At 39.6% G+C, this 12353-nt stretch overlaps 2 protein-coding genes across 2 annotated transcripts; one reads left to right on the top strand and one right to left on the bottom strand.

Annotated features, from left to right (window-relative positions):
• Nucleotides 1-1649: 1649 nt before the first annotated feature.
• LOC111964146 (V-set and immunoglobulin domain-containing protein 1) lies at nucleotides 1650-5860 on the top strand. Its single transcript, XM_023987895.2, has 7 exons — nucleotides 1650-1862; nucleotides 2059-2222; nucleotides 3457-3664; nucleotides 4587-4745; nucleotides 4837-4953; nucleotides 5045-5180; nucleotides 5281-5860. Exons 1-7 carry the CDS (start codon nucleotides 1820-1822, stop codon nucleotides 5429-5431), a joined length of 978 nt encoding a protein of 325 aa, XP_023843663.1. The 5' UTR covers nucleotides 1650-1819; the 3' UTR covers nucleotides 5432-5860.
• Nucleotides 5861-8836: 2976 nt separating this feature from the next.
• On the bottom strand, nucleotides 8837-10469 carry gpr34l (G protein-coupled receptor 34 like). The gene is made up of 2 exons (XM_023987182.2): nucleotides 10361-10469; nucleotides 8837-10105 (listed from the first exon to the last, which is right to left on the bottom strand). The coding sequence occupies exon 2, from the start codon at nucleotides 10016-10018 to the stop codon at nucleotides 9020-9022; it is 999 nt and encodes a 332-aa protein (XP_023842950.1). The 5' UTR covers nucleotides 10019-10105; nucleotides 10361-10469; the 3' UTR covers nucleotides 8837-9019.
• Between the last annotated feature and the right edge of the window lie 1884 nt (nucleotides 10470-12353).

Genomic DNA, 12353 nt, shown 5'->3' with positions numbered 1-12353 from the left:
TAACTGTAATATAGTAACATGGTAACCTTAACATAGTAAACTGGTAACATGGTAACTGTAACATAGTAACATGTTAACATGGTACATGGTAACTGTAACATAGTAACATGGTAACTGTAACATGGTAACTGTAACATGATGTACATGGTAACATGGTAACATGTAACATGGTAACAGGTAACATGGTAACTGTAACATAGTAACATGGTAACTGTGACACAGTAACATGGTAACAAGGTAACTGTAACATAGTAAAACTGGTAACATAGTACATGGTAACTGGTACATAGTAACGATGGTAACTGTACATAGTAACATGGTAACTGTTACATAGTAACATGTAACTGTGACACAGTAACATGGTAACCAAGGTAACTGTAACATAGTAACATGGTAAATGAACATAGTAACATGGTAATGTACATAGTAACATGGTAATTAATGTTAACATTGGTAATGTGACACGTAACATAGTAACATGGTAACTGTAACATAGTAACATGGTAACTGTAACATGGTAACATGGTAACAGTAACATAGTAACATGGTAACATGGTAACTGTAACATAGTAACATGGTAACATGGTAACTGTAACATAGTAACATGGTAACATGGTAACTGTAACATGGACACGCTTTGCTCTAACATTTCTGGTGCTGTTTATGATGATCCTTTTCATACATCCTGATGATGGTCATGGTATGACACCTTGGCAGACGTATATGAGCTCTGTGCCTAATGAGCTGATTCCCTCCCACTCCCTCCATTCTTCACATCACCCTCTACATCCCCCTTCCCCTTTTTCACTGCTGAACAACATTTTCCACATTGTTCATTTCTTATGTCACTTTATTATAATTATTCACAATTAACCCTTTGGGGTTCCATGTAGAACCCTCTGTATGAAGGGTTCTTTATGGATCCCAAAACGGTACTACCTAGAACCAAAAAGGGTTCTCCTATGGGGACAGCTGAATAACCCTTTTAGGTTCTAGGTAGCACCTTTTTTTCTAAGAGTGTACCGCCGTGTCGAGCTCTTAGCATGAGCAGAGTGACGGGCGAAACTGGCATTAATAACTCAGTGCCAACGGCAGGGAGTAAACTCCCCAGAGATAAGCAGCGTATTGTAGTGCTCTGGCTCACTCCCTCTCAGGGCAGGAGATAAAGGCCAGGTGGAGATTACATTACATTAATTCCTTTGTCAGAAGCCCTGACCCAGAATGACTTACAAGGTACATTTAGAGCATAGAAGAGGGAGAGATGAGCATCAGCCCAAGTACTGAATAATTGTCAATGTCACTGTCAATAACTAGCGGGCCACTGCAATAAGGTTAACAGACTAAAAGGAGAAAACAGAACAAATATATACTGTACTGTACTGTGTAGAGTACAACTGATAATGTAAAGTGCAGAAACATACACTTAATTGTGTCCTATATTCTTTAGCACGGACATCATGGCCTCCCTGTAAGTCTAAAGATTGAAGCAGGAACAAATGGCGCTAATTTGGAAATGCAAATCCACAGTTTGAAAAATAACAGTCGGAGAGTATTCCCACCCAGTCTAGGTGATATGGCAAACAAGGCTGTGCACACACCTTGAACACCCCCATGATGTCTACAGGCACAAGATTTGCCTGTACACTACCACAGAGTCCCCACAAGCTTGTACAGTACGCTCTACCTAGGCGTTGCCCATTACAACTTAGTTGATAGGTAAGAACTGGGAAAGGTGAGGGATTTTGAGGTAGTGTGAGCAATACCACTRTTGACTGGCTTATTGAAGGAGACAGAAATAAGCGCCAACATTTCTTTTAAAATGTCCTCCACACTGAAAATGGTGCTGCTGCTCGGCATGATGGGTGAGTTACATGTTCATGTATTATGAAATAAATAACAATAATGATATTTCAGTAATGTGAAAGGATTTGGTACCCATATCTCTTGCTCTTACAAATGGGACTCTGTGCAAGTTTTAGATTGTTTGGGGTCTGATATTAAAGAATAACATTCAAACTGAATAAAAGTACATAAATATATTTATTAACCCTTTTTTAGGTTGTGGGCATTTGATCACAGTGACGGTTCCCCAGAAGTTTGAGAACGTGACAAAGGGTGAAAGTGCTCTTCTCCAGTGCACCTTTGTTACCACTGAGCAGAAAACCAGTGACCTCATCATCCAGTGGAATTTTGTTTCCAAAACCTCCATGGTGCCACAGCAGGTACGTAGACTGATGTTACTTTGTGGTCTTATGTTGCCACATTGTCACACTCCCTGTGCAGTGTGGGTTCTTCAAAGTGTTTTCCTATGGGGACAGCCAAAGAAACCTTTAAGATTATAGATATAACATTTTTTTCTAAGAGAAGAGGATTGGTGCTTCGGTATTTTAATAAAAGGCAGGTAGGCTACTAGTTCAATATGGCGGTAGCTCTTGAGTTCCCATTTTGTGAAACACCCTGTTAAGACAACAAAGAGCCCAGTCACCAGAGCACCAGTGGCTCCCTGCCCTCCAAACACACACTACTAGTGAATTATTCGATATGGTGTCAAATAAGGGTTCTTTGGCTTGTAACCATAGCATAACCCTTTTTGGTGGTATATGGAATATTTTTTGGAAGGTTCTATAAAGAACCATGCTTATAAGTTTTTAAATGGAACATGTATGGTGCTATAAATAACTATTTCCTAAGGTTCTACAAAGAACCTTTAAAAAAAGGTTATATATATCCCCAAAAAAGGCTTCTGCTATGGTTACAACCCTTTTTGAGGCTATATAGAACCCTTTTTTAAGGTACTTTATGGAACCTTTATGGAGAATGGTTCTATAAATAACTTTTCTCAATGTCAATTGTTCTTTGTAGAACCATAAAGGCTTTTTAGTTGTGGTTTAAAAGCCATATTATATTGTTAAATAGGTTTTATTATTGTGTTCATTAACTAATTGAATCAGGTGTGCTAGCTCTGGAACAGCTGGAGGTCCCTGAGTAGAAAATGTAGAACTACTGACTTAATCTACCATTCTCAATTCACACATGACCATACATGAGTCTTTTAATAGACACTGTTACTGACCATAGTCACAAAGTGTAGTAGCGTAACACAGCAGATTAGATAAACTGGTTGCACAAAAAGAGCTGAGCTCAAACCACGCCCCAAAATCTTCTAATGAGCCACAGCCCCTACATTTTAATTATCACAAAAAGAGGAAAGAACCCTTTTTTGAACTGCAAAGAACCATTGAAGGGCTCAAAGTATGGTCAGTATGGTTCCACATAGAACCATCACCCTTCTCAAAGAACCCTTGAGGAACCCTCATTTTTTTGTGTGCAGAAGCCGTCTCTGAAATATCAACACGAAATCTGTCAATCAGTGCACAAATTGTTGTGTTTCTGGTAAGAAGTGGTTTTCCAGTGGATTTATGTAGGCTCTAAGACATTCTTGCTGTTACTTTTTAGGTGTATTACTCTCAGTCAGGAGAGGACGTGATTTCCAAACCATATGAAGGCAGGTTGAAGCCTTCCATCTCTCCAGCTTCTACCAACAATGCCTCAATAACAATAAGCAACATGAAAGTGTCCGATGCAGGGGCCTACACCTGCGAAGTTCGCAACTTCCCTGATGTCAGTGGGAAGACTGAGGCAACTATCATTGTCAACATTCTTGGTAAGTTCTGTTTTAGGTAAGTCACATATAATAATTGAATAGTAACGTATATCCTTCTTCCTATGTTAGTGTCAACACAACACACAACCAGACCTATGAAGCAGTGATCCTGTTTTTCCTAATCTGAGTTTTGTGATCAGTGAATTACATGCCGCCTGTGATTCCATTCATTCACAGAGTTACCAGGACAACCTTGCTGGCCTCAGTATCCACAGTAGTTTCCATGGGAACTGGAGCAGACTAGTATCTTCATTGTCAGTGTCAGAAATTAGAACAGAAACACCTCCCGACATGTCTCGTACTCCTCAGGAATAGAATGGAGAAACACATGACTCTATTTTCGATTTAATTAATGATTCCCAGTTCGATAAAGTAGAGGGGTTGTAGTGAAGCATTATGGGGAAGGTAGTACACTGTATTCAGTCCTAACATGGAAATGGTCTTTTCTTTTTTATTGTTTATACATTTGATTGTACCAATTCACAATGGCTGCTCATCTTACAAATAATATACTTGCCTATAATTGGTCATGTCTGTTGTATAAATGTGTAATTTTTGTCACCGTAAACACTGCAAGTACCATGATGTACAACGTCACCATTGTAACCATAGCAAAGCATGAGAGACACTCAGGGGGATGACATTATCTTTGCTAGACTGCTCATGTTTGATTGAATATATCACTGTAATGACTGGTATCAAGCGCTGGCATTCAGTGTTCTGCATTCCAACGTCAAACGTACCTACTACTAGACCAAATAGCTAGCTACTGGTCCAGGGCAAGTGTTGATTTTTTATGTCTAACTTGGCTGTACCCTTTGGAAACTTTCTCTGATTACCGGTAGTTGGATCAACTGGGTCCAGATTGCAGCATATTACATAAAGTTAACACATGCTCTCTCTCTATGACATGGTCTGTAAGAGATGCCCTCTGTGCCGTTCTGTGCTGTCCATGGTGATGTGGAGTCTGGTCACCTGGTTACCCTCACCTGCCACAGTGAGCAGGGAAGCCCCACCCCCTCCTATACCTGGACAAGACTGGACCAGGACAAGACCAAGAAACCTGTGCTGGGGTACACCGGTGGGTTGTTATACTGTTCCTCCATTCTCCATCACTCCTTTGTGCTCTGATTCATTTTTGCTAGACTTTTATTCTTTCTTTTTCTTTTCAGATCCGAAAATAGGATCCTTGTATATTAGAAACATATCCCAGTTTGAGTTTGGAGAGTACCAGTGCAGTGCCTCTAATGATGTGGGATCTGCCACTTGCACTATGGAGCTCAATCATGGTACGGGTAACATATGTGATGTTGTTTTTCCTTGTTTATATGATCTGCACACTGCTGTAACTAATCTTACCAATAACCCGCATTTTAACAGAGCTAGGTGACGGGGCCATTGCTGGTGCAGTCATTGGAGCACTTCTTGGAGCTCTCCTAATCATCCTTATTGTCTTGTACATGACACACTCCATGAAGAAGCAGAAATACAAGGATACCAAGGAAACAGAGATGCAGTGAGTGGTTATGATTTGGGCTGCACTATGAACTCATTGACAATAATACAATTGAAATGTGTGGTGCAGTGTTTCACCTATAATTCCTCTCTCCCTCCAGGGCCAAACCTAAGAGTTCGACCACGGTGGCGTATGAAGGCGTCCCTACCATGGGGAGCAGCCACCAGGCCTCTGTAACCTCCGGAGTGGTTCCCATGGCAACATACAGCAACGTCCATGCTGACGCTGATGGAGAAGAGGCCGAGGCTTAGGAGAACCCTGACACACACGTCTGGGATGACATCACTGTCTGGGGTGACATCACTGATCTGAAAAACACTGCTGCACTGAAGGTTACCAATGCCTGTGTGTTTGGAGAGTGCATCCATAGAATTTTTTTTCTTCTGAGTTTGTGTTTTTGTATCATGTGTGTTTTATTGACACATTTAAATAATGCTTCGTATTTGTTTTGTCATTTTAAGAAACTTAAAGTTATTGTATTCCGAATATCTTTATTTCACACGCAAAAAATACTAATCACTCTACAGCCTGATTAATTATAATATGTGGTAATCCATCCATTCCCTGACTAGATTTCATGATCTAATGCCAATTGCATATTCATTGTGACATTCTAACCAATGATGACTCATCCCGGTTTTCTGGAAAAAATAAATAATTTTGCATAAACTGTTTCATTACTAATGTGGATATTCACATGCTTTGGAATGACATGGGGTAAATCCTGAGCCTGAGGAGAGTTCTATACTGTATGTTTGGGCTGTAAGGACTGTGATGACTCCCTGAGTCCCTGTGGACTTTCCAGGCACCCTGAGGAGAGCAACATGAGATGAGCACAGCCAATCAGAGGTGGACTCCGCCATTTGACGTTAACGCCTCGCTGCTGTCTCCAATAAATACATTTCTAAGAAATAGAATGGAATATAAGACTAGTGCTCTTTGTTAATGTTGGGTTAACCCTTTTTTTCATTTTAGGGAGATGGAGAGAGCTGTGTGAGTGCGGAGTCCATCTTTTTATTTTATTTTTTATTTCACCTTTATTTAACCAGGTAGGCTAGTTGAGAACAAGTTCTCATTTGCAACTGCGACCTGGCCAAGATAAAGCATAGCAGTGTGAACAGACAACACAGAGTTACACATGGAGTAAACAATAAACGTTTGTTTATTGTCAATAACATGGTAGAAAAAGAAAAAAAAGAGAATCTATATACAATGTGTGCAAAAGGCATGAGGTAGGCAATAAATCGAATAATTACAATTTAGCAGATTAACACTGGGGTGATAAATCGTCAGATGATCATGTGCAAGAAGAGATACTGGTGTGCAAAAGAGCAGAAAAGTAAATAAATAAAAGCAGTATGGGGGGTGAGGTAGGTAAATTGGGTGGGTAGTTTACAGATGGACTATGTACAGCTGCAGCGATCGGTTAGCTGCTCGGATAGCAGATTTTTAAAGTTGTTGAGGGAGATAAAAGTCTCCATCTGATCCCGAAGTACGATTCAGATAAGCATGAAAACAGAGAAGGTTAGTGGGCCTATGTCTCTGGTGTGGACAGATTAATACTCCAGACAATTGGCCCGAACAGAAATGAAAAAAATGGTGGTAAAATATTATGCCACATGCTGATTCAAAGACAGTATGAATGACCAGTAGGGGGAGCTGAAAGTCCAGAACTGGTGTTACTGTTAACAAAAACACAGGAAACAACCAAGATTAGTGCTGTGTCTGATTAAACAGAAGATAAGAACGGGTTTTAATTTACAGGTTATATTATATACAAATGACAGAAAATAAGATTGTTATTAGATATTGTACTCCAAAGTCAACTCATCCGAAATGCAAATATCCTAAATATGCACCAATCAGTATTTATCCAAGATTTGAAATGTCTTTGTTCTCTGTAATGAAAAGCTGCTGATCATCTGGCAGAGATATCATCAATGTGAATGTCTGGCTTTGAACAGCGGGTATATCACTCTTTCCTCTGCTCCTCCATTTCAACTAATAAGTCTCTGTGATCAATCTATGCTGTCAGTCGAAGCCGAGCCTTTTGAGCAGTAGGTAATAAAACAAACTAATTCAACCCATAATTGACTTGATAAATCAGTGAATAACGGAGTGATCCTAACAGTGATTGGATAGGACTACTTAAAACGTAGATAATGTAATGCCTCTACTATACAGACTACTCACATACTTACTTAAATTGATCAGTACTGTCTTATCATTTAATATCAATGTACTTTAATATAAATGTTTTGAAAGCAAGAGAACAATGATTCCATAATAATTACAGAATCTCAAAGTGTTTTCTGAGGAGATAATCCGTCATGAACATCAAATTAAGTTTAATTCCAAAACACTATATAGTCATTTTCAGGATTGTTGGAAAATTAGCTTTTATTGTTTAAAGAAATTCTGAAAGAGATTGGTGTGTTTTTTCCCTATCTAGTCATTACATGGGGTTGTTCAATGACAGATATGTATTTGTTTTAAATCTGTCACTTGATGGTTCCATTTCAGAGAGACAAATAATTATAATAGAAAAATGCTATATGTCCACCTCACTGTCAGAGAAATAAGTAGTACTGCTAGGTTTTACACAGTCAAATGTAACAAATAACAACTTTTTTAAAGAAATATACAAATTATAACATTAAAATGATGATATACAATACTATGAGATGTGTATGTAAAACGTTTATTTTTCCTTCTCTTTTCCCACTAGCACTGACTTTGATGATAAATATTTGTTGAGGGAAAATGAACTTGATACAATTGTGATGTTGTTGTCTTACCTAGCTTTCTTAAGATGAATGCACTCATTGTAAATCGCTTTGGAGAAGGGCATCTGCTAAGTTACTAGAATGTAAATTTAATTTTAGTAATTTAGTAGATGCTCTTATCCACAGCGACTTACAGTGAATGCATTCATCTTAAGATAGCTAGATGAGACAACCACATATCACAATCAAATATTCATGATACAAACATTCCATTACAGCTAAACAATGGATATATAGCGTTTTGGGGGGGGGGGAATGTTTTCATACATACAAAAAATCTGAGAACGGTAATATTTTACACAGACATGAAGGTACCCCTAAGCAATCATTCTGATGAAAAAACACAAACGTGAGAAATTGGTGGATATAGAGTTTMGGAAAAAAACTCCTCAAATGAAAGCAACGTTGGTGAACTTAACTAATGCAATTGTAAAAGACAAATAACTCCACATATAAACTTCACGGCTCTCTATCGTGTGAAAATATAAATGTACTGATCCCATGTCAGATTTTTTTTTTTTTTTAAAGAGCACAAGACTGACACAAGCCTTTGTCAGTGTACTTCATTTAATGAATACGTTTGCCCGACAGCATAGGGTCGGAAAATAAATATGGTGAGTATGTAGGTCATTTACATGAAATGAAACAGCATACTCATCTTGGGGAATCCTTGTGCGTAAGACATTTAAAAGGTCATGTTGTACATTGCCCTTTTAACCATGAGAACCTAAGGTCACCCTCCATAAGGGTGAGTAACATACTCAAACAAAACAAAATGCACAAATTCTCATTAAAAAAAAAATCTTACTGGACCAAAAATTATACTAAGTCCAGTAAGAACTTGATAACAAGAGTTCATATTTATATATATATATATTTCATAATGTACATCCAATAATATCCTTCTATACTTATTTTATAGAGTCAATAGTATTAACAGTATTAACACGTATTATACATGATCTTTTTCAGTTAATCCAACTTTGTTTAATGTCCATTATCCAAATTAATTTGTGCAAAATGTTAAAACTCCCTGCCTTAGATGCTGTAGCTCTATATCTCTGTAATAGATCGGTTAATACTGATGCGTCTGCGGTTAACAGCGTACATGGTCTTGAACTGCCCCTGCAGGGCAAAGAGGATGGTCCTCCTGTAGGTACAGGACATGAAGTAGTAGATGATGGGGTCCAGACAGCTGTTGAGGGCAGACAGGAGCAGAGTGAGCTCGTTGAGGATGTGGAGAATCTGTTTACTGCCCAGGGCCTGGATCACATTCATCTGGGCCAGCACGTAGGGCACTCTCACCAGGTGGTATGGCAGGAAGCAGAGCGTGAAGATTACCGGCACCACAAAGGTCTTCAGGATCACCCTGCTCTTCCTCCGCTGGGCCTTGGGGTCCCGGTTGCCTAAGGACATGTTCCTCAGCTTGGTGGTTATCCGAGCGTAGAAGCAGATAAAGAGGAGGAAGACAGCATAAAAGAAGGCCACCACGGTGAGGTTGGCCGTGCCCCCCAGGAGTCCTTTGTGGTGGAAGTGGAAGCAGATCCTATCACAAGGGTGCTCCTTGTCTTTCTTTAGGGAAAAAATAGACATGGCCAGGACCAGAACTGCCCACACGGATAAGGATGCCCGGTGGCTCCACCGCACCTTGTGGATGTTCAGGACCCACACAGGCTTGATGATCTTCAGGTAGCGATCCAAACTGATCAGGCTGAGGAACAGGATGCTGGCATACATGTTGACGTAGAAGAAGACYCCCAGTACCTTGCAGAGGTAAAAGGGTCCCGGGCTGTTGTGGTAGTAGACCCGCAGGGGAAGACACATCACCAGCAGGAAGTCAGCCATGGCCAGGTGGTTCATGTACACAGCCATGGACGAGTCAGAGTGTTTCCTCAGGAAGAACACAAATATGGTSATGATGTTGCTGACCAGGCCGAAGAAGCAGATTATTGAGTAGAGAATTGGTAAGGCAGGAGAGAGGATGCTGTCATGGACCTCACAGGAGGTGCCGTTCACATCAAGCCCACTGGAGTTGTCTCCTAGTTGCCTCATCGTCCCACTAACAGGGTGGTATTCAATCTAGTCCCACTGGCCGAGACACAAGCTGAATCACAAGGACGACGCACTCTGATCAATCACCTAAAGAAAGGCAAAGCTGTAATTAAAACCCATGCATTTCAAGGACATAATTTTATAAACACCATGCATACATGGATTTTCTTTCAATGGAAGGAAACAAATGTTGATCAAATCATTTGATCAAATCAAATTTTAAAAATGTTAAAATTGATGAAAGTTGCAATATTTGTATAATATATGCTGTGTTGATTGAAGTCTGAAATAAACTATTATCAAGCCATGTTATTACAACAAGAAATTTAAGCGAGAACTTACCTGGGTAGCTGCTCTGCCCTCCGCTCCGCTCCACTCTCAGTCTCAGACTGAAATGAATGAGTTCCTGTCCATGAGCAGTGCTTTCGACAGAACTAAGTCCCATCAAGAAAATACTGAAGTAAGTCAACCATCAAATATCCCCTGTCGCGGTAGCTTCTGTGACTTCCTCTATCGCACAGCTTTCAGCAAAGGGAAAATGACACAGACGTTTCTGAGTGCCCTGTCTTGACGTGGACAAGCTAGATGTGGAGGAGTAATACTTGAAGAAAAAACAACATTGTCTTGACATCATTGTTTTGGGGACTATAAGAGGTTATGATATTCTGCTCCTGGGTCTATGGAGTACAATCATTTTGCAGCAGATTCCTTTGCTTGTCATATGTGAATATGATTATTAAATAATATTACACATTATTGGAATACAGGTTATGTTTCACCAAGGGAAATACTACATTTACAGAAGTATTACAAGGTGCAACGATTTACCATAATCAATTTACCTCTGCTGAGAACACTATGGTTCATATTCCATCAGCACAACTACCTCTTGTTATGTAACTTATTCATAAAGAACAGTGATTTTATATGTTGTTGAGGAACACAAGAAGAGCATACTGGAAGTTCTAACTTCTGCTCAAGAAATGATTGGACTATCATATGTCATATTTAAATCTCCACAGGACTGGCCACCCCTCAGAGCCTGGTTCTTCTCTAAGTTTCTTCCTAGTTTCCTGCCTTCTATGGAGTTTTTCCTAGACACTGTGCTTCCGCATCTGCATTGCTTGCTCTGGGATTTTATGCTGGGTATCTGATGTAAAAAAGGGTTTATAAAATGTAGAACAATTTTGAAAGAGTTGGGCCTCACAATTCAAAGATTGTGTCAGCTTTCTCAAATACTGTGACATGATGATTTGATATCTGCCTTATTCAGACAATAGTATGTCCTATCAAGCATCACTAACAATGAATGACCAATGGCACACAACTATTTATGAATAGGAGGAACAAGAATATTACTTCCTATGCTTATTAAATACTAAAATAGTCTCAATAGTAAATCTGATCAAGTAAGGGGAAGTTGGAGATTTGTGTGAATATTTGGATGCTTCAAGTGACTTCCTACTTCATGAACACTTCATCAAGATATCACGGGAGACTAAACTATGACTCTTCGGTGTCTTGTTACAGGATGTAGCAGCATGTTGTGTTCTAGATACAGAGTCTCACTTCCCGTCAAGACAAAACCTCAGACCCTTCACCACACTAACCTGATAGAAGATATAGCTGGACCTGCAGTGACCATCCTATGTTGCCTAGTTAAGTAAAGGTTAAATAAAAAATATATCCGGCTAGAAGGGGTACAGCTTTCATCAGATTAACGTCAAAAGCTGATTTTTTTGTGCATTTTAGCTAACCATAACCCTAACACCTTTCCTAACGTTAACATAGTTATCCTAACCTGCTATGTTCATTTTCCTAACCTGCTGAGTAAGTTCTCCTAATCTGCTATGAAATGTCAAATCTGACAAAAGCTGTATCCCATCTAGTCAAATTTCTATAGCAGTGTTTCCCAACTCCGATCCATGACTACCCCCAACAGTAKATMTTTTGTTGTGGCCCCGAACAAGCACACCTGATTCTACTTGTTGACAACTAATCATCAAGCCCTTGACATGTTGAATCAGGTGCTGTTGTCCGGGGCTACAACAAAAATGTGTGCTGTTGGGGGTACTGGAGTTGGAACATACTGTCTTATAGGATCCAAGGTGATGTCCACATGCTGCCATCCCTCCAGTGTAGTCTGATTAATCAGGCTGTAATACACAATTCATTGGTTTATACAGCCTGAAACMAATGCCTCCAGAATTGTGTAAATGTTCCTTAAAAGCCAGAATGTTGAATAAAATTACATTTAAAATGACTCTACCGCTTGTCTGTGCGGTTTGTACTTCAGCTGATTAGTCAGACGACCTCTAGAGTAGCTACTGACCCG

Source organism: Salvelinus sp. IW2-2015, linkage group LG5, assembly GCF_002910315.2.
Source record: "Salvelinus sp. IW2-2015 linkage group LG5, ASM291031v2, whole genome shotgun sequence".
Lineage (NCBI taxonomy): Eukaryota > Metazoa > Chordata > Actinopteri > Salmoniformes > Salmonidae > Salvelinus > Salvelinus sp. IW2-2015.
Note: the sequence above shows the minus strand (reverse complement) of the source record. Positions and strands in the feature narration are given on the sequence as shown.